Source organism: Gekko japonicus, unplaced genomic scaffold (assembly GCF_001447785.1).
Source record: "Gekko japonicus isolate JY-2015 unplaced genomic scaffold, Gekko_japonicus_V1.1 scaffold1724, whole genome shotgun sequence".
Classification (NCBI taxonomy): Eukaryota; Metazoa; Chordata; class Lepidosauria; order Squamata; family Gekkonidae; genus Gekko; species Gekko japonicus.
Genome location: NW_015170332.1, coordinates 245057 through 269367, shown reverse-complemented (window position 1 = coordinate 269367; position 24311 = coordinate 245057). Strand labels below are relative to the sequence as shown.

The 24311-nt window shown below is 41.5% G+C and overlaps 1 protein-coding gene across 2 annotated transcripts in view; it reads right to left on the bottom strand.

The window, feature by feature from the left end:
• MYRIP (myosin VIIA and Rab interacting protein) overlaps positions 1-24311 on the bottom strand; it is a 210250-nt gene that overhangs the window by 5716 nt on the left and 180223 nt on the right. Inside the window, exons 8-11 of one of the 2 annotated variants that reach the window (XM_015418139.1) lie at positions 23100-23277; positions 19724-20379; positions 12073-12312; positions 620-814 (exon numbers count right to left, since the gene is read on the bottom strand). In XM_015418139.1, coding sequence (XP_015273625.1) covers positions 620-814; positions 12073-12312; positions 19724-20379; positions 23100-23277 — 1269 coding nt within the window. The remainder of the gene's footprint in view (positions 1-619; positions 815-12072; positions 12313-19723; positions 20380-23099; positions 23278-24311) is intronic. The other variant, XM_015418140.1, reaches the window with a different exon arrangement.

Below are 24311 nucleotides of genomic sequence, written 5' to 3'. Positions count from 1 at the left end.
ATGCCATGATCTTAGTTTTTTTTGATGTTGAGCTTCAAGCCCACATTTGCACTCTCCTCTTTTACCCTGAGCAAGAGGCTCTTTAGGTCCTCTTCACTCTTAGAAGAGCTTTAAGGCTTAAAAGGATGGATAAAGGCTGGACCAACAACCGATATGCTTGGGTGGGTTTTGCAATATTAATGAAGATGTATGAAAATGCACAGACATGTTATCCTTGTTTCTTTCCCAGTATTCTCAATTAATCAATCTTTATTTCTTATGAATATAGATCACCCAAGATTGATACACAGAGGGAGTCATCAGCACATCCACACACAATAAAATTTCAGAGCAATAGGCTAATTTCAATAGTTCAGACATAATTAATAAAAAGGCTTAACTATCTGCTTCTTTGTTGAGCATACTGAGGCACAAAATTTGGCCATCTTTGATGCCACAGCACATACAACTAATTATAGTGTTGTGTGTTAACTTTAAAAACTCAGGTGTTTCGGAGATTATTTTTGGTGACAGTTATGTGGCATTCAAAATCAAATGCTTCCCACTCCCTTAAGAGTGGCTCCCAAATCCTTCCCATGTACATCTGTTATGCACACATCAAGTTATCAGCCATTCTTACATTTTCTTCCAGTGTTGTGAGCTGCTCGTCAAGTCTGACAGGATCTGTACCTAATGGAAATTCCCCTTTCCCTCTGTCACAAGCATCTGCTGGAACATCGCAAGGCCCCGTTGATTCTGCTATGAGCTCCTCCGTTGCATTGATGACTTTTAGGACCTCTGTAGAGATGTTGCAGAGAGACACAGCAGAGTATTTCTGTTTTGAAGGGTAAACAGGTTTGTGTTAGAAGGCAGATACAGACGCTTTGTGACTCCTTTACCGAGATACACAACCCTCCCAATGCCTCCTTATGACCTGGAACCCACAGCCACCCTCTCCAGTGCACTTTGCCTACCTAAGCAAAGACCTGGTTGAATATCCTAATATTTTAAGCTGAGGATACACATGTGGAAGAATGAAGCTGGAAAAAAGTGACAGAATGGACCTTACCACCTCAGGCTCCTTTTGAATGCTTTTTCATGCTCCTGCAGTGGAGAATTTAAAAAATGCTGTCTCCCACATTGGTCTGATATGGTGCAGTCCATTCTATCACCTCAATATTCCAGCATATTATTGAACACATGAAGCTGCCTTATATTGGATCAGCCCATCATCCCATCAAAGTCAGTATGATCAACTCAAACTGGCAACGGCTCTTTGGAGTCTTAGGCAGAGGTCTTTCACAACACCTATGACCTGATCCTTAACTGGAGATGCTGGGGATTCAACTTGGAACCTTCTGCATGCCAATCAGATGCTTTACCACTGAGCAAGTTAATTTCTACACAGCTATCATATGATATAGACAGACTGAGACAATATAGACAGCGGTTTATGTATATTAAGTAGCATAGTCAAGGGTTGTATAGTTGCTTATGACAAACACTGAATCTCACAACAGTTGGGAAAAGGTATTTGATTAAGTAGTTGCTACAAGTGTATATATCAGAGTATACAGACGGTAATTACAGACATGTTAGTTATTTGCTTTGTATGTTTATCATGAGCTGCTTTACCTCTATGCTAATAGGTTTCTTTGTAATAATAATTTGGAACATTTCATGTCTTTTCTGTCCATTTTTAAAGTAAAATATATTTGTAAAGCCCATATTCCAAAACCCAAGCTCATTAGCCCCAAATCTTTAGCCCTCTGCCAGGCCTACTGGAACAAAAAGACCTTGACCAGGTGTCTGAAAATAAAAACCAAGGTAAGTATATGTTTCTTTAGAAGGAAATTTTGTAAGGAAGGTACCCCTATAGAAAAGATGGCTACTAGTGATAGGGCCTTTTTGGTTGCTGTACCCAGAGTACAGGCTGTCCTCCCTATGTACTTATGTCGGGTGCCCTAGCCTACTCTTTTGACCTTCTGGTTAAGTACCTTTGTATTTATCCCTTTGACAGCTCTCTGCAGTTTTGCATTCTTTCCCTGTAATATTTAAGGTTACCTTGCTTTTTTGTTTTCATGGGTTTTGTTGCTATTTTTATTATTGTTTTGAATCTGATTGCAATCACCTTGTTTTTTTGTTTTCATGGGTTTTGTTGTTATTTTTATTATTGTTTTGAATCTGATTGCAATCTGGGTTTTACTTTTTGGTGATGTCTAGTTGCAGCTGATTTATGGTGATCTTGTAGGGTTTTCAAGGCAAGAGATGTTCAAAGGTGGTTTGCCATTGCCTGTCTCTGTGTCCTGACACTGGTATTCCTTGGCTGTCTCCCTCCCATCCAAATATTGACCAGGGATGACCCTGCTTAGCTTCTGAAATCTGATGAGATTGACAACCTGCCTAAAATAGTAAAAAAAAGGTAGAAATGAATTAAATTAACGAATGTGTAAATATTTTAAGCGTGGGCACAGCTCAGTGGTACAGCACATGCTCTGAATACAAGATTCAGTCTCTGGCATCTAGTTAAAAGGCTTGAGATATTTACTAAATAAATGTTCTTCAAGTGCCTTCACGCATTGATCTTCCCATGGGTTATACTAGTGAACTATGAAGAAAATGCAAATGCATTTGGATTAAAGAGAAGCAGAACAAAAGCAGAAGTAGTAAGTTGGGGGCATCATCCTATTAGCTAAGCGATGTATATTGATGATTAAACCAGTGAGATGATTCTTCTCCTTATAGACCAGGAGTACTTGAATCATAAAGTACTTTAAACATACAGGTCTGCTGCACCACTCACGATTTCCCATGTTTTGCATATACTTTTGCCAGTGCTAATTACTTTGAAAAAAGATCAATAGCAAGAGAGGAAATCAATGTTATTCCAGACACCCCCTCCATACAAGCCCATTTTAGTGCCTTCATTAAAAGCCAAAAAAAGAGAGAGCATGATACAAGATTACATCAAAGTATATCCACACTGACTATGTTTCCTGCTTCAAAGAAGTGAACACTCTGCCATATTCTCTCCTCCCTCCCCATAAGCTAGCTAGCACCTGGGAGCTATTTATTAAGTTCTAGGTCTTTATGGCTTGCTGCGGTGGCTCAAGTGGTTAAGACGCTGAACTGCAGGCTGTGGGAGGTCAGTAGTTCAGCAGTTCGAGACCCGGGTGCCGCATGATGGAGTGAGCTGCCTTCTCTAGTTCCAGCTCCTGCCAACCTAGCAGTTCGAAAGCAAGAAATTGCAAGTAGATAAATAGGTACCACTTTGGTGGGAAGGTAACAGCGTTTCGTGCGCCTTGGTGTTTAGTCATGCCGGCCACATGACCACGAAAATGTCTTTGGACAGCGCTGGCTCTTCGGCTTGGAAACGGAGATGAGCATCGCAACCCTAGAGTCGGATTCGACTGGCTTTCGAGCAAGGGAACCTTTACCTTTACTTTACCTTTACACTCCTTTATGAAAAGAGTTGACAATTTGATGTGAAACATTTAGAGCTCATATGCACAACCAAATATCACCAGTTACAAAGAAACAGTAACAGTTGTACTTTATTGTCTGTGTAAAGGCAAGCCACCAAGGTTGTAACTCTCTCTCTGTCACAGGTAAAAGATTACGACCACTGGTGTGCTGCAGGTAAGCATAAGTGGTTGTGAGAGTAACTGGATGGGAGGATGGTACCATTCATCTACCAAGAGTGTTATGCAAATCTTCCTAAGGATTTACATCACTGATTAAATACCGCAAGTTTTAGAATGACTGCAAAAAAATATACTTGTGCAAAAAAAGTGCATTGTTTTCCCTTAAGCAAAGCAATTTAGGGGTACTCTACACATCAGGGTTTATCCAGATTATGCCAGGACCTTCATGGCCTAGATACCCCTGTTCAAGGGCAGGATACAGAGCCATTTGGGAGTCAGAGATTAGTTATGCCCCATCCCTGTACTGGCTGCAGACAGAGTGTGCAAATGGACACTTTGCCCGCAGTTCCTCTTTTGAGGTGAACCAACAGTGGCTTTCCTTTATCTCAAAGGGGAGAGCCCTCCAAATGGTAGAAATATTTATGGTCCCCAGGAGGCCCACAGGTCATGCTCACGATGAGCAATATCATGTAGGAACTCCCATTAAATTCCAGCTCTTTGTGCACTACACACAGGGGAAAATCTCCATATGGGAGCAACCTTATAATTCTGCTTCAGCAGCAATGCCAGTCGAGCTCAGACGTATGGATACAGAATGTATGAGAAAGAATGGGGAAAAGAAAAAAAGAGAACAAAAACCAAGAACTACAATTTGTGCACCTTTAATATCTTCCCTCTGGACTGCAATATTTCTGGATTACTTGTTTTAAAACTCCGCTTCTCTCTGGTCTGCAGCTGACAAATTACTCTAGTTTGTTTGAAGTAAAGAGGTGAGAATTCTGAATCAGAGGATAGCTGAGTTTTCCTGTTCATAAATACTGTAGGACCAGCTACAACTGAAATATACATGTGCAATACACATACCCTAATATCAGTACAAATAGAGACAGGTCAGGTTAGTAGGTGACCGATGCTGATAAAAAAACACTTCCGCTGGCATTTGCTAACCCTTTTCTTTTGCTGACGGAAGGCTCACTGTTAACTCACCTAGATGTCCCAACGGCTCTCCCCTTAATCAATCAGTGGGTTCTATGTTGGTGATGCTTGGCTGCAGTAAATGAGTACACACCAAGTCTGCAAAGATCTCCATGTGAAAGCAACCTCAGTCAAACTCGTTTTCTGTTCCTTCACTTCAGATTCAATGTAGGAAAGCAGATCTTTCCCCAACGGCTCTCCCCTTAATCAATCAGTGGGTTCTATGTTGGTGATGCTTGGCTGCAGTAAATGAGTACACACCAAGTCTGCAAAGATCTCCATGTGGAAGCAACCTCCGTCAAACTCATTTTCTGTTCCTTCACTTCAGATTCAATGTAGGAAAGCAGATCCTTTCCCCAACGGCTCTCTCCTTAATCAATACATCTAATTTTCAACATGGGCCCTTATATGGATACTTAAATCCAGAGGCTGGGGCCATGACCAGAAAAGAGAAATCTTTCTACAAACATGATAAGACTCCCAGTTTTGCAGAAATACACCACCAAAATAATGGAAGCAGTCACTGTAACTCTAAGAAATGAATGCCCTCAGTCCATGTGGAAGCAACCTCAGTCAAACTCGTTTTCTGTTCCTTCACTTCAGATTCAATGTAGGAAAGCAGATCTTTCCCCAACGGCTCTCCCCTTAATCAATCAGTGGGTTCTATGTTGGTGATGCTTGGCTGCAGTAAATGAGTACACACCAAGTCTGCAAAGATCTCCATGTGGAAGCAACCTCCGTCAAACTCATTTTCTGTTCCTTCACTTCAGATTCAATGTAGGAAAGCAGATCCTTTCCCCAACGGCTCTCTCCTTAATCAATACATCTAATTTTCAACATGGGCCCTTATATGGATACTTAAATCCAGAGGCTGGGGCCATGACCAGAAAAGAGAAATCTTTCTACAAACCTGATAAGACTCCCAGTTTTGCAGAAAAATCTGACATCTTATAAAAAGGGGGTGTAAACACCACCAAAATAATGGAAGCAGTCGCTGTAACTCTAAGAAATGAATGCCCTCAGTGGCCATTGCTAGTCAATCACAATGGTATTACTTTAAAGCCTTGGCTACTGTCAGTAAAAAGCAGGGGGAGGTGCAGGGCCATTTCCAGGACTGTTTTGGCTTTTGAGAAAGGACTCCTCAGAGCCAGGCCCAGCAGAAACCACTGAATGATTCTACTGTCAGTAAAAAGCAGGGGGAGGTGCAGGGCCATTTCCAGGACTGTTTTGGCTTTTGAGAAAGGACTCCTCAGAGCCAGGCCCAGCAGAAACCACTGAATGATTCAATACTACCTCACATACATGACTAGTTGAGGCCCAGCTGCTTGTTCAGTGGCAGCCACCCCATGAAAGTCAGTGTGGTGCAGTGATCAGACTGTCAGACTAGGATCTGGTAGGTGCATGTTCAAATCCTCACTCTGCCTTGATGATCACTGGGTGACAGCTGAAGGACCACCACCTGCCATTCTGTCCATCACACTAGTTAAGGTCTTTATCACAAGTCCTATCAGCTCCCCCAGGGAAATGAGGAAGGTGGTGACCAGGGAAATGTCTTCTTAGCAGTCCTGGAATTCTAGTTTCATTGTGGAATGCCTGTTTCATTGACTGCTGCTTTAACACATAGATGGGTTGGTTTTACTCTTTACAGATTGGTTTACTTGATCATTTTTATATTACGTATTTTAAAACTCACATTATTTATTTTTGTTATGTTAGTGGTGACCCTGAGCAGAATCTGTAGAGGCACAGTACAGATTCTCTAAATAAAAATCAATAAATTAAAGCAGGCATTTAACTGTAGGTATAAATCTGGGCTGAAAGCATGTAGGCTTTGCAGTCAGCTTTCTAACAAAAAGCAGTACATAGTGACACCTTTGCTCACCAATTTTGTCTGGCTTTTGAAATGCCTGGTTTATAGAATGTGAACCAGGTAAAAGTGTTAGGAACTTGTATGTCTCATAGATTCAGCAGCAGAGCTTCTTTTTTTCCTGTTAAATCAATGAGACTTAGAGGTGCTGAACTTTGGGCCACACCCTTAGTTTTGACGTTTTGGTCATGGTTTAGTGATAGTAACATCCCTGGACTCTGAGTTAAACAGTGATTCATGCTATCTCGGTGGAAACATCAAATCAACATTAGGCACACAAAATGAGTATATAAAAGTCTTTCCTCTCTCTAATGGTTCCTAGCAGTATTGACCATTTCCTTAATCACCATACAAACATTACAAGCACCATTCTTAAGGCGCTTCATCACGCTCCCAGACACATGGCTACTCTTCAATCATTAGCTGTGGTCTTTATCTAAGGGTTAGCTACAGGTTATGCATTGATTCATCAGTCTTGAAGCTACACAATTCACTTCAGACTTTATGAAAACATCACTCTAATCTTAACATTATTAGTTGTACCATCTAGTTTCTGACATTTACTCTGATGAAGATGACCATATTTAACTCCCAGAAAACTGCACAATTAAATGTAATGGACACAATTCTGCACATGTTAATTACAACTGAATTTAATTACAACTGAATTACAACTGAATTTGAGTCCCACTGACATTTAAGGGATTTGACTGCAACTCACTTTTACTATGTTGTACCCAGGAAGTTTATGTCCATATATTTCTAAATTTGTGATAGTTAGCATACTTTTCTGCAAAACTGAGGAGAGGAGGAGATTGGATTTATACCTGAAGGAGTCTCAGGGCAGTTTACAATCCCTTTCCCTTCCCCTCCCCACAACAATCACCATGTGAGGTAGGTGGGGCTTAGAGAGTTCTCTCGAGAATTGCCCTTGAGAGAACAGCTCTGAAAGAACTTATGACCAACCCAAGGTCACACCAGCAGTTGCATGTGGAGGAGTGGGGAATCAAACCTAGCTCTCCCAGATTCAAGCCCATGCTCTTAACTACTACACCAAACTGGCTAACTGGATGTACACTTCACTATTCCTATCACAAATATTTACTTCTGTTATCAGTAAGAATTTCCTGCCCCCAGTCCAGCACGGTGAATCATACAGAAATACAAAGCATGGCCTCTCAGAGGATGGGAAAGCTTACTGAATCCCTGCATCAGGAGGGACTGAATTATCTAATCACATCCTATGCAGCTATACCACATAAACACCAACTTGCAACACAGGTTGGCTGGAAGGGTGCAATACCAGAGAAATGAAACTCTGGGAGGAATCAAATAATGTGCATGGAAGAGGGAGCAGGATTTTGTCAGCAAGGTCTGCCCCTTAACTACATGCATTCATTGGAATGCCTGTCTAGAATCCAGGGTTCTTGATTGCATGGGGTATGTGCCTAGGCCCTGTAAGGTATTCCAAAAAACAAGCACAGATTGGGGGTAGAGTCTGCAATTGCAGTCAAAATGTCAAAAACAGATGACAGGCAGCAGACCTCCCTGTGGTGCTAACTTGGAAATCGAGTGCATCTATCATATTTCAGTGTAACCATACTGAACGTTGGCTCTAAAATCTTGTTCTGTATCACCACATTAAGTCTAACTTCCTTTGGGATTGGGCAGGATATAAACCCAATAAAATAAATAAATAACAGTGAAAGATCATTCTGATTCTGACTAATGCCATCATAGTAGAAAAGAAAGGAGGGGAGAAGCATAAGTCTGGCTCCCATTTTATCATCAGGAAGAGAGAAAGGTTTGACCATCAATACTTTACCAGTGTGAGAACAAGTATGCTTAGCATGCCACAGTGGGATTCAGTGGGATTCAGAGATCAGATTTCAAATGTCAACTCAGCTAGGAAAGTCAACTGGGTGACTTTGGGTCACTAACTTTCAGCCTAAACTACCTACAGGGTTCTTGTGAGGATAAAATGGAGGGGAGAACAAACTATGCTCCTTGGAGTAAGGGTCTAAGAAGTGTCTAGAGAGACTATATAGATGTAGGTTTCGATCCCACCAAAAATCTCTACTCGTGCCCTCTTACAGTGCAAAATGGCCCCTGAAGTGATGCTCCTGAGGGACAGGGGACCTCCAGTAATAGCATGGGTAGAGGCAATGGGGGGGGGATTGCCACAGAGGGGAGAATCAGCAACAGTCACCCCACCCTTTGCACATTTTTGGATATTTTTTAATGTGTGTGTTAGTGTGTGTGCACCTGGAAGTCTTGGCGACCTCTGGTGACTGACCCCTAACTTGGGGCCTGGAGGAGATTCAGAGAGGTGCCTGAATAAAGCCTGCCCCTATCACCTGCCTCTGGTATTTCAAGGAAGTCTCCCCTCCAAGCACTTGCTGGAGTTGACCCTGCTTACTTCCGAGATCTGATGAGATCGGGTTTGCCTGGGCTATCCAGGTCAGGGCCCCCCTTTGCACATTTGATTGGTGGGTTCCAACTCATATAATGCAAAGGTAACCAACGGGCTTTTAAAACTTTTAATTCTGGGAGGTTCTAGTTAAATCAGGAGCAAACAGTAGAATTTAGCTGTTACTTTGTTAAAAAGTTATATGATTTTGAAAATCATAGCAAAGCACCGTAGAGCATAAGACAGTGAGCTAGTGTAAATGGAACAAAGCTCAGTAGTGTAAGAAGAGATGACAGAAATGCAGATTAAAATGGACCAGTCTCACCTGCTGCAGTGCTGAGGTTAAAAACTGAAGTTTAAGATGGAGATCAAAAGCCTTTTGTTTTTCCTAGAAAGTTGGACAGCAGTTAGGTGAAAAGGTAGAGAAGAGAGATAGTGGTTAGATGATGGAGACAAGTCACTCAGAAACAACTATGGAATGAAATAGAAAGAGAAAGCACACATAAATGTTACAGTGAAGACATCAGGCACTCGATGTCATGTAATTTAAGGCCACCTTTGCATTAATTTATATACAGAGACCAGCACCAGAGCTGCTTTCTCATGGTGCAATCTGCCAAGGGAGCATATGTGACTATCATAACCACGTGAGTGGGGCTAACTAATTAGGTCTTTCCTACCTCATCATTGGCCTCCCTCCCATTGCCTTTCTGAGATTTAGAGAATTTAACTGAAAGGATATATAAAAGGTTCACTGACTGTAGGAAGGAATACTTTTTATTTCCTTAATATAACAAATGTGAATAAACAGAACTCTCAACAAAACTGTTATTGTCAATTCATCAACCAAGCAATTCATACATTTAATCTCACAGAAGGTACATTTTTAAGGATTCAGGGACCACTTCTCTTATAATTCAATAAAGAAAAGCCACCATTCATTGTCAGAAAAACTACCTTTCTTCAATAATGGGAAATGAATTTTTTCTCTACTATAATATCACATCAAAATGGTTTCCAAACTACAGGTTAAACTCTAATCAGTATTACAGATGATCCAAACATTGGTTTCAAAATTATGTACTGCAGTTGCCTGTAGTTGTTACTGTCATTAAAGAAAGTAATTCCACCCTTTGCGTGCAAAACAACTCCACATTAAAATGTCTAATCCAAGGAGGAGGAGGTACAGAGAGAGAGAAAGAGCGCACATTGGTTACTATCAGCCCTAGTGCTAAATAAGCAGCTAAATTTCAATCACATCAATTAATCCATCAAAGCTTGTAGTCCTATAGGTAACACATAGTCACTATTCACATCAGTATAACTTGCAAATATATGAGGCAGACACTTCTAAAATCTGTCCATCTAATGACTCAGAATATTTTGTAACAGAAGGCTTTGAGAATACTCTGCTGTGTATGAATGCACACATTATCTAGTGGGAGTTTCTAACAATAAACTCTCAGATTTTGAAAAGGAAGCAATTGCATGCATTCCAGAGAAATGGAAATGACTGAGAGAAGGCAAATTTTGCATTATGAACAAAGCCTGGATCTTCACAATTGTTTCCCATTTGTCTCAGTTTGTAATGGACATTCAGTTGATATATAAAGTGTATTGAATCTTCTCTCATTGTTGTCTGGCCATATTTTAAATATATGAAAAATAATGCACTAATTATTAACCATTTGCATCAAGCAAGAGAAAGACTACTCATACAAAATAAATTGTGTTCTTGGAAAAATCTCCACAGAGGATTTCAGCCGGAACTAGCAGTTATCTTGGCTTGTGCCCTGATTTAAGCAAATATATTTTCATGCAATTTGCTGTAGTAACATGCATACTTATAAATGCACTACAAACTGAAGAAAACTTCGTCAAAATGTTATTGATCTAATCCCAAGAAGGGACTTCCTCCACACCGAGTTAATACCTGATTTTCGCCATGCTTTGCCATCAGATGGGAGACAATTAATAGCCAGCAACAGTCCTGGCCTGGTCCAGGCTTATAAAAACTTGCATAAGAGAAATTCAAACACTAGCTTGTCTGCTTCCTTAGGGTTTTTTTTAATTTTTGAAGCTTCCAAAACAGTTGTAAATATTAATCTATGGAGTATGCACACGGTTGAACTGAACTAAGAATGGTGCTTTTTTAAATTAAAAGAAAACTTTAAGAAAGGCTTTTAATTAGGAAAATTAACCAAATACAATTATTTGTAACTCTCCTCTTTGAGCTTACCATCAGTGTGGGCTGTCACCAAACACAGACTGCCTATAGTTAGCATTCCTTTATCAGCCATAACACTGTGCAAATACTATGGGCTAGCACCATTATACTCTAAGATGGAATGCTGCTATTCCATGTTTCCTGCAGCTAAGTAGTGTGCATGTAGACTTAAAGTGTGATACAAGCAGTCCAAATGGAGACTACATGTAGATTGCCAGGACGGGGAAGAAATATCATGGAGAGATTGGCAGCATATTGTGGTGATTCTACATGTGCTCTAGCACCAAATAACACACCCTCTTTCTTGCTCCAATAACATGTTTCTAAGGCTGCTGCCACACACGCTAAGTAATCCACTTTCAATCCACTTTCAGTGCACTTTCAAAGTGGATTTTGCCAGTTCACACAGTAAAACTCCACTTTGAAAGTGCACTGAAAGTGGATTGAAAGTGGATTACTTAGCGTGTATGGCAGCAGCCTAAGGCTGCTATCACACACACTAAATAAACCACTTTCAATCCATTTTCAGTCCAGTTTACAACTGGATTTTGCCAGTTCACACAGTAAAAATCCAGTTGGAAAGTGTATTGAAAATGGATTGAAAGTAGATTATTTAGCGTGTGTGACCGCAGCCTATGTTGACTTAAGCTTCAGTTATGGACTTGCTTTATGGCTCCTTTAACATTACACTTTCCAACCACGCCAGTATTTTTCCCCAAGTCATTCAATGAATGAAAGCATTCCTGTGGGAGTTGCTGATTGCTTCTAACCCGTTGTGAGTTAGCTAAGCCATTCCAAGAGGCTCATGATGCGTAATCGTTTTCCTCAAAATGGGTGTCAACATCTGCCTTGCATTATATATTCAGACAGGGGAGTGACCAGCAGGTGCATTTTCATGTTAGGAATAATAATTTGGAAAATGGCTCAAATGTTTTACGTGCCAACCATTCCGCTAGCAGGCACGACCCACCTTCTTTAGCTCCTCTTGAATGGATCTGCCACTCTCTTCTGAAGACAAGCATGATTTCTGGGTCTCAGACTCTGTTCTTGGCTCCAGCCCTTGCTCCTCTGAAGAAGATTCCTTATTGTCACTCATTTTAGCAACTAGTTCAAATAATCTTGATTTGAGCTTTTCTTCCATAGACTCTGCCTTGGGTTGATGGTGTTGGTCTTCACTGCTTATGTCAGTTTCTGATAAGTCATCAGATGCCTTAAAGAGCAAGGGGACGGGAGAGACAAGAGATAGCAAATACATCTCAAAGAAAAGAAAATCAAAGTTGTATTTACAGAAGTTATTTGCACCACGGGAGATATCATCTTGATGAATGCTACATAAATTCTTAAGCGGAAACAGGTTTTCATTTCTGAGCAGCAGGTGTTCAATACAAATGCAGTCCCCAGAGGATTCAACTCCACTTTTGATCTTGCACCACAGCTTTTAAGCTCCATGTGATACCTTACACAGTCAGTTCTTCATGAGAGAAAAGGATTATTGTTATCTCTGCACTGCATATTCCTTTGAGATGTGCCAAGCTCATTGTTGTGCAATATATAAACACTTAGATTCCTTCAAGGCCCAGAATGGGAAACGTTTCCTTATTTAACACGGTTTTATTTATTTCCTGCCTTTTCCAGATGCCATTCAAACCACTATTCAATAAGTGAAAAATAAAATAACTCTAAAATGGTCACAGTGGCAAGGGCCCGGTCCTCCTGCCTAGCAATGCTCCCCCTAAGCTGTGGAGTCTTGTGAGCAAAAATTCTACTTTGTGAGCTACTGGCATTAAAGTTGTGAGTGAGCTATTTGGTTACTGCATGAATTAGTTTGCTCTTGAGTCATCTTTCCTAAGCTAAGACAAAAACATGTGAGCCAGAGGCTAAAAACCTGCGAGCTAGCTCACACTAACTCAGCTTAGAGGGAACAGTGCTGCCCACTAGTCACATTATAACATGATGACACTGAAAGCAGTGCCTTAGATCAGGGCCATGGGGTGTGTGTGCAGAGGGTTATTTGGCTTGGGCCTCAAGCTAAAAGTGGGCCACAGATTTAGATAGGGTTGCCAGGTCCCTTTGAGGTGCTGGCAGGGGGATGGGGAGAATTGCTCCAGGAGCCGGAAATGTTGCCCTCGATGCGCCTACATCACCAAAAGTGACGGCACACACTGTGCCTATGTCACCTGGAAGTGACATAGGCACGTCAGGGGTGACACTCTGGCTTTTGGGCAAAACTCTATGGTAAAATTGCCCTAAAACCATAGTTTTGCCCAAAAACCAGAGCATCACCGCACTGATGTCACCAACGTGCCTACATCACTTCCAGGTTTATTGGGAGGATTTCCTCCCATGAGCCAGTTGACCGGCGGCGGCAGGAAGCACAAAACCAGGGGATCCCCTGCCCCCAAATGGGGACTGGAAACCCTAGATTTAGATGTGTGTTAAATCTTTTGGCATTTGTGAAGTTTCATGACTTTTTACAAGTATTCAGACCAAAATATTCAAATGGCCCCAATCTATTTCTTGGTGCCTTATTTTATTTTTATTGTTTTATTTTTATTCTGGCTAGAGACCTCAAAAGTGGGAACTTGCCTGGGCCTTTCTGGGAAGGTCCACCTTCAATTTTGCAAGACCAAGAAATGGGAGGAGGCACTCTCACTGTCTTTGGCAAACCATCCTCACACTGACAAAGGTATCTGACAAAGAGACCTTTGACTCTCAAAAGCTCATACCCTTATTTTATTTATTTATTTATTTATCATATTTATACCCCGCCCATCCCGCGAACAGGCTCAGGGCGGCTAACAAAGCGGTACCATGTACCTAATTAGTATACCATAAAAATCTTAAAACTCTATAAAATCACATACTCAATTCAACACATAAATTAGCAGTTAACAATAAAGTGCATGCAGTAATAGAATTAGATGGCGTGCATTCCAGATCTCCATCTCTGATCATCATCCATCGCTCCGCTGGTCCTGGCGATATGTCTGTGCTGGACCTGGGATCCAAGCATTCACTAGGATCATTGGTGGTAACAGTAGTGGCGGCTCCTATTGGAAGGCCTGGTGGAAGAGCTCCGTCTTGCAGGCCCTGCGGTACTGTAAAAGGTCCCGCAGCGCCCTGATCTTCTCTGGGAGCTCGTTCCACCAGTAAGGAGCCGCCACAGAAAAAGCTCTGGTCCTGGTACTGGTGAGCCTTGCATCCTTGGAGCCCGGAATAATCAGTCGGTGTTGGGCCCAGACCGTAGTGCTCTCTGGGATCTATACAGGGAAAGGCGGTCCCTCAGGTAGGTCGGTCCCTGACCCTGAAAATCTTGTTGGTCTCTACGGTGCTACTGGACTTCAATCTAGCAATCCTCACCCAAGATGCCATTACACTTTGCAGATTCCCAAGGACTGCCAAGGGCAAGAGGGAGTTTGTTTAGAGAGCCAGTTTGGTGTAATGGTTAGGTGTGTGGACTTTAAACTGGGAGAACAAGGTTTGATTCTCCACTCCTCCACATGCATCTGCTGGTGTGACCTTGGGTCAGTCACAAGTTCTCTCAGAGATGTTCTCTCATGAGCAGTTTTTGAGAGAGCTCTCTGAGCCCCACCTACCTCACAGGTATCTGTTGTGGGGAGGGGAAGGGAAAGGAGATTGTAAGCCGCTCTGAGACTCCTTCTGGTAGGGAAGGGTGGGGTATAAATCCAATCGTCTCCTCCTCCTACACCTCCTCCTCTTCCTCCTCCTGTTCTTCTATTGGGGAAAATACATTTTCGGTGCCCAAAACACTAAATCAAATTGCTGGGACTGGTTTGTGTTTTTATGGCAAAAGGACCAAGTGAAAGAAAAACTTTTAAAATGAATAGGGAAAGGCACGAGGACAGACACATAATTATCTTATCTGATCATGGCATCCACTTATGAGAACTAGTTCTCTAACCATACCACCCAAACAACTGCTTGTGGTAGCACAAAAAGGGGGCACCATCAGCATTGGTCTGATAAAAGGGACTTGGAAGCCATCAGACTTTGGAGCAAGTGGCTTAGTAGGAACCTGCCTCCTTTTGTTCTCATGCAAGAGCTGGGGATCTGCTGGCATGGTCAGGCTTCAGTGACCTCTAGAAGCCTCTCTAGGAATTCAGAGCCTGTCAGTTTAATCCTTCTCATGACTGGAAAGCTACAGTGCCTTCCAGCTGGGGCTTTCCGGCTACCTGGCAAAGCAGCACTTGCTATGCTTCCAAATCTGGTAAAGGGTTAAACCTAGCAACTTCCTCCCTATTTTAGCTCCCATGCTGAATGGGAGTAATGGAACCCATCTACCCAACTGCCTACCTATGTAAAGTATTCCCATCTAGAACTTCCCCTCTACCTACCTAAGCAAATTGCCAGTAGTTGCTTATGCCTCTTCCCATCTATCTCCCTCTAAATTTTTTCATTGTGCTTATTTTTCCTGTCAATTTATTTATTTATTTATTATATTTATATTCTGCCCTCCCAGCCATGGGTGGCTCAGGGCGGCTTACAACAACATAAAAACTACAATGCATAAAATAACAGTCTTAAAATCATAGCAATAACAATATTAAAAGGTGCTAGCAATAATAATCCAATTTCCAATGACAGATATCAATTTAACATTACGTCTAAGATGGCGCTCAATTTCCATGCCATCCTAATGGTCGATCCCGATCTAATGTTATATGGGTGGCTCAGGCTGCTTTAAGATTTCAAGGGGCAGGGCATTCTCCCCTGGGGTGGCTCCTAATTGAACGCCTGGCAGAACAGCTCTGTCTTGCAGGCCCTGCGGAACTGCATAAGGTCCCACGGGGCCTCTGGGAGCTCATTCCTCTCCTGGTCAGGCAGCTACACTCAGCATCTTTAAATGTTTACTTGTATGTAAATTCTACTGAATTCAGTGGGGCTTACTTGCAAGAAAGTATACACAATATTGCAGCTTTAATTTTATGTTTCTCTTGGTTCTATCACAGTGTTGTTTTTACTCCCTCTCCTTTTCTCCCCCCTTCTCTTTTCCTTCCATTCCAATATGACAAAGTGGGCCCCCATACCTTTCTGGTAGGTCAACATAGCTGCAATGCAGTTAATAACTATTTAAATATTGGTGCACTGCTTAGTATCTAAAATGAGAAGGTGTTAGGGCTTGAAGTCATCCTCTCTGCCATGGAAACCTGCTGCCCTTCCCAAATTCCTAACAAGACCAAACTGGAGGTTTTTCAGGACATAGCAGGGCTCACCTGATCTGGATAGCCCAGGTCAGCTGATCTCATCAGATCACAGAAGCTGAGCAGGGTCGGTCCTGGTTAGTACTTGGATGGGAATTCACCCAGGACTACCAGGGTTGCTACGCAGAGGCAGGCAATGGCAAACCACCTCTGAACATCTCTTGCTTTCAAAACCCTACGGGGTCACCATAAGTAGGCTGCAACTTGACAGACTGGAACCACATTCTGTCTCTGGCTACAGCGGCTATTGTCAGGCAGTTGACGGGCCCTAAGAGGATGGACGCTGGTGGTACAGACCACATTAGAAAATGGAAACACATTGGCATGTGACACCCAGTTTTCCTAATAGATGCTTTTGGAGCAGATGTTTTTTCCTACCCTTCTTATTTGTCGAAGGATGGGGAGGCTCCTATGTACACTGCCCTGGGCATCTTGGAGGAATGGCAGTAAATATATATGAGGAATGAACTGGGGAAATCAGTTGCACAGATAAATCAATTGCAGTTCACATCATAATTGGTAATAACACAGTCTCCCTAGTTGGGTTAAGGTAACTTTAGATATATAGTTAGTATACTATCTTGATTTAAACTTTGGATAATAAATTATATTTATCATTATATTCTAATCCAGCAAGAATTTATTCAGCAACTACTTATGTTATAATAAATATCTTACTCTCTAAGGTATCATAAAACGTCTTTTTGTTTGTAATAATTTTAACCCTCATCAAAGTAAATTCTGCTAGAAGTAATAACCCATTGAAATGACTTAATAACTATTTATTAAATTAATAATAAAAGAAAATTATCCCCAAGGGAATGGTAGGTAATTTTCCACTACTGATCATGGGGGAAGTATATCTTCTGACAAAATATATCTTGTGAGTATATCTTGTGAACAAGCATATCTGCACCTAGCCCAAGCAGTTCAAGCTAAAATCATTTTCACAACAAAGTTAAAGATGCTTTTGCAACTTTTGTACACATTCAATTGAAAAACAGTCTGCACTGATATTCATATGTACATCAAACAGTAAGTGCTGAGAGAAATATTTTCAGTTGTATATGAAATATATGAAATTATCAGCCTGCAGCATGTACTGTGATAAACTCTTAAATCTGTAATTTCAAATCCCAGCCTTTCCTAGTATGGTAAATTAACGACAGGCACCACCTAGTGGAGACAAGTCCATCAAATCTCACTGTTCCTTTATCAGCAAAGATGCAGATATCCTAAGGAGAGACAGAACTCTTTTTTTAATGCCATAGTCCCAATATAGGTCCTTACTTAGGAAAATATTTTCTATAATGTGTGAGCTGAGCCCCCCGCCCGGATATATTAAGTCTTTAAAAATAACTTGTGCAATGGATTAAAACATTACTTTGTTGTAAAATGACTATTCTAAGCACAAAAAAATCTCTGTTTTCATACCAGCTTGCTACCTGGTGCTAGGTTATTTTAATTTTGCACTATTTGATTTGAACATTTTAGACAATCTTCTGTATAAGCAGCAGACAACTTGAAATTCACATACATTTAAATAACATAAAAGTTTTGCAATTGCTCAAGGATTAGCCATGACCCCGCAACTGAATGCTGGAGTGGCAAGTGGCTCTCCCTGCCTTTGCTAGCTTTAGTGGTTAAGACGCTGAACTGCAGGCTGTGGAAGGTCAGTAGTTCAGCAGTTCGAGACCTGGGTGCTGCATGATGGAGTGAGCTCCCATCTCTAGTTCCAGCTCCTGCCAACCTAGCAGTTCGAAAGCAAGAAATTGCCAGTAGATAAATAGGTACCACTTCGGTGGGAAGGTAACAGCGTTCCATGCGCCTTGGTGTTTATTCATGCCGGCCACATGACCATGGAAGCGTCTTTGGACAGCGCTGGCTCTTCGGCTTTGAAACGGAGATGAGCACTGCAACCCTAGAGTCGGATTCGACTGGCTTTCGAGCAAGGGAACCTTTACCTTTACTTCTTTAAAGCTGAGAAGTTACATGTGTTAAACAAAGGGAGAAAAGCGGGAGAAATGACTATTCACTGGCTTTCTTGAGCGCTACTGGCCTGTTGTCAGAAGGACAGCTGTATGTCTTGATATGATGGCCTGGCCACATAATTTCTGTTACATCTTAGACTACAATTACTGTAGACAACATCTTGCTTTTACTGTATCATCTTCTGGCCTTGCAATTCTACTTTCTGCATTGTTTATATTATGCCTTGTTTAAGGTATGTTGGGTTTTTTGCAATGTTTTATAATTCAGTTATCCTAGTCTTATCACATCATTCACTGAATGTCTCACGGTGTTGGACAGCATTGTTTTATGTTCTGTAATCCGCCATGAGTCTCACCAGGAAAGGTGAATTATAAATTAAGTAAACAAACAAAACTTGCCCTGTCTGTCCCATTATATTTTTCCAGATCCATTGATACAATACCAGTGAACCAATCTCAGTGCCAGCTATGGGAGGAGAATTAATAGTAGGTGAAGGGATAGGTAATGGTGGATAAGGGCAGATAAAGAAGAAGAGCTGTGGCTCAGTGGAAGAGTATCTACTTGGTGTGCAGAAGGTCCCAGGTTCAATCCCCAGCAACTTCAGTTAAAGGGATCAGGTAGTAAGTGATGTAAAAGCCTTCTATCTAATATCTCGAAGAGCTGCTGCTAGTCTGAGTAGATACTACTGACTGCGATGGACGAAAAGGTCAGTTCAAGACAGAATGGTTTCATGTGTTCATGGAAAGCAGATCAATCAATAGGCACAAGGCTGATTTAACATATTTATGCACATAAGCCTTCTCTTTCTCTTTGAGAGGGATGGCAATTTAAGGCAATTTTCTGCACAGCTTTACTATGCACTAGGGTTTTTGCTGTACACCTACATCTTCCATGTGTCAGTCACCAAACATCTACACTTTCACCCTCCTGCTAAATTTTACTGTGTGCTGCACATTCAAAATATGCATGGCAGCCTGAGCCATTTCCATATGATCTGACAGCAGTGGAGGCATCCCATTTTTAAAGTTGATTCTACAACCCACACCCTCCTGTAGATTTAAATTCAGAGCAGCATCTCCAAGAGACCCATGATCAGAAAATGTCTGAATGACAATTACCAAGTAAGATTTACAAAAAATTACTGTGCTGTTATGGAAGCCTTGAAGCTTAGGTGTTATAGATGCTGCCAAACCCTGCTATAAAGGAATTTACCAGATCTATTTTGCTAATTCAGTGCAATGTTTCAGTGCTGGCACAACTGTGATAATATCATTAATGTGAGTAAGGATTTAGTACAGAATTTCCACTGCTGACTATGCTTAGAGCACTGTGATATCTTTATACAGCTGGACAAAGATTTAATTTTATTCTGCACACAGCACATTGAATGACTTAAACTTTAATTACCTGACTTGTGCTCAAATTCTTCTTGTGGGTTTTTGAACGATTTTTGCCTTTGCATAAGTCTTCAGAGACGGCCTTGCCTTTTTTCCACCTCCTCGATCTCTTTTCTAAGTCATAGTAGGCATCCTCACTTTCGCTGCTGTCTGAATAATCTAAACTGGTAGCCTGTGGATTAAAATTTACATCTAGCTCTCCATGTAATTGTGCTTTTTCTTCTCTGGGTTTATTGTGACGAGTTCTCCTTTGTATCCAGGGAAGATGGCTAGACCCTCCAGCATCCCTTGAAGAGCCAACAGAGGATGTTTCAGAATCAGAGCACATTGTCTCCGTGTTAGTAAACAGCCCAGATGAAGGGGAGGTCACTGGCTGGTGCAGGTCATTGCCATAAGCCCATTCCAAGTTGCAGTGGGGATCAACATAATGCAGTTCTTTGGACAGCTGCTTGGGCCTTCTCCGTAGCTTGTTCAAAGCCACGTTCCAGTCGTAGTCATCTTCGCTATCCGATCCCATCTCATCATAAACAGACACAACGCTGGATTCGCTCTCCAGGACTCTGAATACCTGGCTCTTTGGCTTGGCAATCATTCGAGGGCGAGGCAAGGTGACATTTTGCAAGGCCACCCAGTTCCCATCTGTGCTTTGTAAAACAGGTGGAGGAGCTAAGAAGATTTAAGAAAAAGAATATGTCATTCAGTGATTAATTGTTTGATTTTTTTTATTACTACCTTAAGGTCATAGGTACACTCAGGTCTGACATGTTTCTCAATTACGGGTGGATGGGTGGGATTTTAGTAAGGAATTGCCTATTTTATGTTTCATATGTTGTAAGGAAATAACAATAATATTCACAAGAGATTTGCAATCTGGGTCATAGTGACCTAACAAGAAGAGGCTTTAGCAGGTTTTCACCCAGTGAGTTTCTTTTTCGAAGTATAAAAAGTGTGCAGGTTTTGTATTGTTATATCTATGGGTGATGAGGGCACACTGGTTTGGAAGCATTCTGGATTCACTCAGAACTTCAGGGATGCTCATACAGAGGATGCCTGGCTCTTCTGCATCTTGCTTAGTTACCCACCTGCATTTGTATTAGGAGTTGATTGGCTAATTATTCTGCATGTTGCAGATTCCCTGTATTAAATAAATTTGGGCTCCCTTCTTTCATCCAAAGAACTTGTGCCAGTTCTTTATTCTGCAAACATGTATGTGTGTGTTTGTCCCTGTGTGTGTGACTGGCACATAAACTGACCTACACCAGGTCTATCACAGATGCCAGCACTAACTCTCTCTTAGGTGCTGCATGAGGTTCCAATCTAGCAATGGGAAGAACCTCCTTTTCTATCTGCAGCTCCTGATCCAGAAGTAATCCTTGCACAGAAGCCTGCTTGGACCATCTTTGTGGGATCAAGTGTGATTTTCATTGTACAGGGAATATACATGCTCTTCTTAGCACACATAAGAAAACAGTATATTCAGTGTGATTTCACAGACAGAACTGATACTTTCGGATTTCCACATGATTACAAGCAGAGAAATCCCACTGATTTCTAATTTGACCTTGAAGATACAGGTTAAACTAGAGCCTTTGTGTGTCAAAGGCTGAAATTAGCTTTCATGCATTGTGAATTACATCCAGCATTTTATATTTTGGTAGATAAAAATATGAGTTCTGAATTTCCAGACGTTTAACACTCACACATTACTAAAATTCAAGATAATGAATGTCATTTGCCCTTGTTTTATGCTCACCATAGCATAAAATTATGGACTAAGTATTTTTAAATGTAGAGTTGTCTTCTGGAAACATTTCTTCATGGCCCATAAACATTACTAATGGATAAAATTTCAACAAAATAGGACTAAGAAGATTGGTTAAGTTCTTATTTTTGGTTCTGTATTTATTTAAATAAATATGGTCCAATTATACTCCAAATAGCTACTTAATCTAGACACTGAAAAGTGCTCAAGGAACACAGTTACTCCATACTAAAAGAGTTGAGGGCTTTTCCAAGACTAACACTGCAATCCGAAGCAGATTTATATCCCTCTAAATCCAATTACTTCAGTGGACTTAGAAAGATGAGCCTCTGCTGAGGAATGTACTGCAAGTCTGAAATCCTAAAACATTTACCCAGGAGTAAGCCCCACTGAATGCAGTGGAACTTACCTCTGAGTAAACATGCACAGAATCACACTGTGAATCTTTTGAAGCAATCAATGCTTGACTTGTTAACAAGTCAGCTTGTTGACAAGATACACGCATGATCTGCTACTGTTTATTCCACACACAAAATATGTGCACAAATTACTTTCTCAGTATATTAAAACATGTGTCATTAATTAGACAGATCAAATCAAGCCTGAACTCTCCCTAGAAGCTAAAATAACTAAACAGAGGCTATTATATTTTGATCATATTATGAGAAGACAACAATCACTGGAAAAGATAAGAGTGCAAGGGAAAGTTGAAGGCAGCAGGAAAAGAGGAAGACCCAACATGAAATGAATTGACTCAATCAAGGAAGCCACAAGGGCCCCCAGTTTGCAAGGCTGAGCAAGGCTATTAACGACAGGACCTTTTGGAGGTTATTAATTCACAGGGTTGCCTCACATTTGAAGCGACTTGATGAAACTTAACATACAATTAGACAGAGCTGCTCAGATCCAACTAGGGTTGCCAACTCGACTCACCCGTTGCAGCGGGTGACGTGTGACGTGTTGACGTTGGGGGCATGGCCGAGCTCATCGGGGGGAAAACCATATGGTTTTTCCCCCAACGAGCTCGGCCACGCCCCCAACGTCGGCCCCCCCGGGCCGGAATTCCTCCGCGCCGGAAATCGGGCCTCGGAAGCGGGGGATTCCCCGCCCCCCGGCCCGATTTGGCAACCCTAGATCCCACTAAAGATAACGTGTGGGAACAGTGTGTATCCCAAGCTAGATAAGGAATCATGTGAGCTGAATGCATGATTTTCTCTTGATCTACCTACACAGGATCAATAATGTCTATTGGTAAATAATTTAGACTTAACCTGTGTAAGGCGCATGGCTCTCTGTGTGATCCCTTACTGGCAATAGAATGTAACACTCTTGTCTTTCCTGCCACTGTATGTGCAAATACTTCCAGCCAGGCAAGGAAATTCAGGACATCCAAATTTATACTGAATCATGATCTTTCCCAGAAATGCTGGCCACTTCTTCCCTATCAAAGATAGATGGCCATTTCAAGCAGAAAATTCAAAATCAATAACAGTTTAATTGGTTTGTGGCTTATTGTTCTTCAGGGAAAACGGCCCAGGAAAAGTTGCTTTTCCAGCAGTCTGATGAAATTACATCATACCCACTTTCACACAGAACAATTATTTCATCTATTGTAATCCTTTACTTGGTTCGTTTAATTGGTCCACACTCTTCCAGCTGGGTAATGCAGATACGCTGTGCTCTTTTTGTTTCCTGATTGAGCCTTTTGGTTGCCTCCAGAGACTCTCTGCCACGGAAGACGTGAGGTCCGGATCTCTGCCCGATGCATCTTCATTCGTCAGTGAGAATGCAGATTGAGACCTCTGTTAAAAGAGTTTTTCATTAAAGCTTTAGCTGAAGCCAACAAATGGAAATGTTGATTACCTTCAAGAGTAACACTTTGACATTGAAACAAGTATGGTTTGCTGAAATGGTTAAGAACTAAACCTCACTAGTTCAGTTTCAGCATGTGAGCTCTGTTATCCATTTATACAGAACAGGACATTCTATGTACTATTAAATCAGCCAATGAAAGATTGTTACTAAGGTCAATCCTGCTGTATAGCAAATAGTGACTAAAAATGACAAAAAATTTCCCTGGAGCTTGTCACTGTTTAATTCTTCTGCATTTACAAACTACTAAGGACTTAGTAAGAAGGGACTGTAGCCCTTTTTCTCCTTGAAGAAAACTTCTTCCCTTCACAAAAAGTGAAAATATTGTCATAAAGCAGGGATCCCCAACCTTTTTGAGCCTGCGGGCACCTTTGGAATTCTGACACAGCATGGTGGGTGCAGCCACAAAATGGTTGCCATAAAATGGCTGCCCCAGGAGGCAGAGCCAGCCATAAAATGGTTGCTGTAATTTACCTTTGGTCACACAGTGAAGATCTTTGAGCATTGAAACAAGTATGGTTTGCTCTCCAATGGTCAATGAGAAGAAAAGCCTGTGGTGTTTATAATCTACGTTAAATCAAAGTGTTCCTTATAATGTTATTCCATGTTTTATTTTGATATACATGAAATTGTTTTATGCCTTCCTAAGTAAGAAGAAGAAGAGTTGGTTTTTATACCCCCCTTTTCTTTACCCAAAGGAGTCTCAATGCAGCTAACAATCACCTTCCCTTCCCCTCTGCATAAAAGTCACCTTGTGAGGTAGGTGTGTCTGAGAGAGTTCTGAGAGAATGGTGACTGGATCAAGGTCACCCAGCAGCCTTCATGTGGAGAAGTGGCAAAGTGACCTGGCGGTGTTAGTGTCCCCTGCCACGGCTCCAAGGCTGTCTTACTGACCGCAGGGAGGCCGGCCAATGAGCGAAGCTCCAAGTCCGGCTTGAGGGACACCAAGTCTGGACAGTGCGCT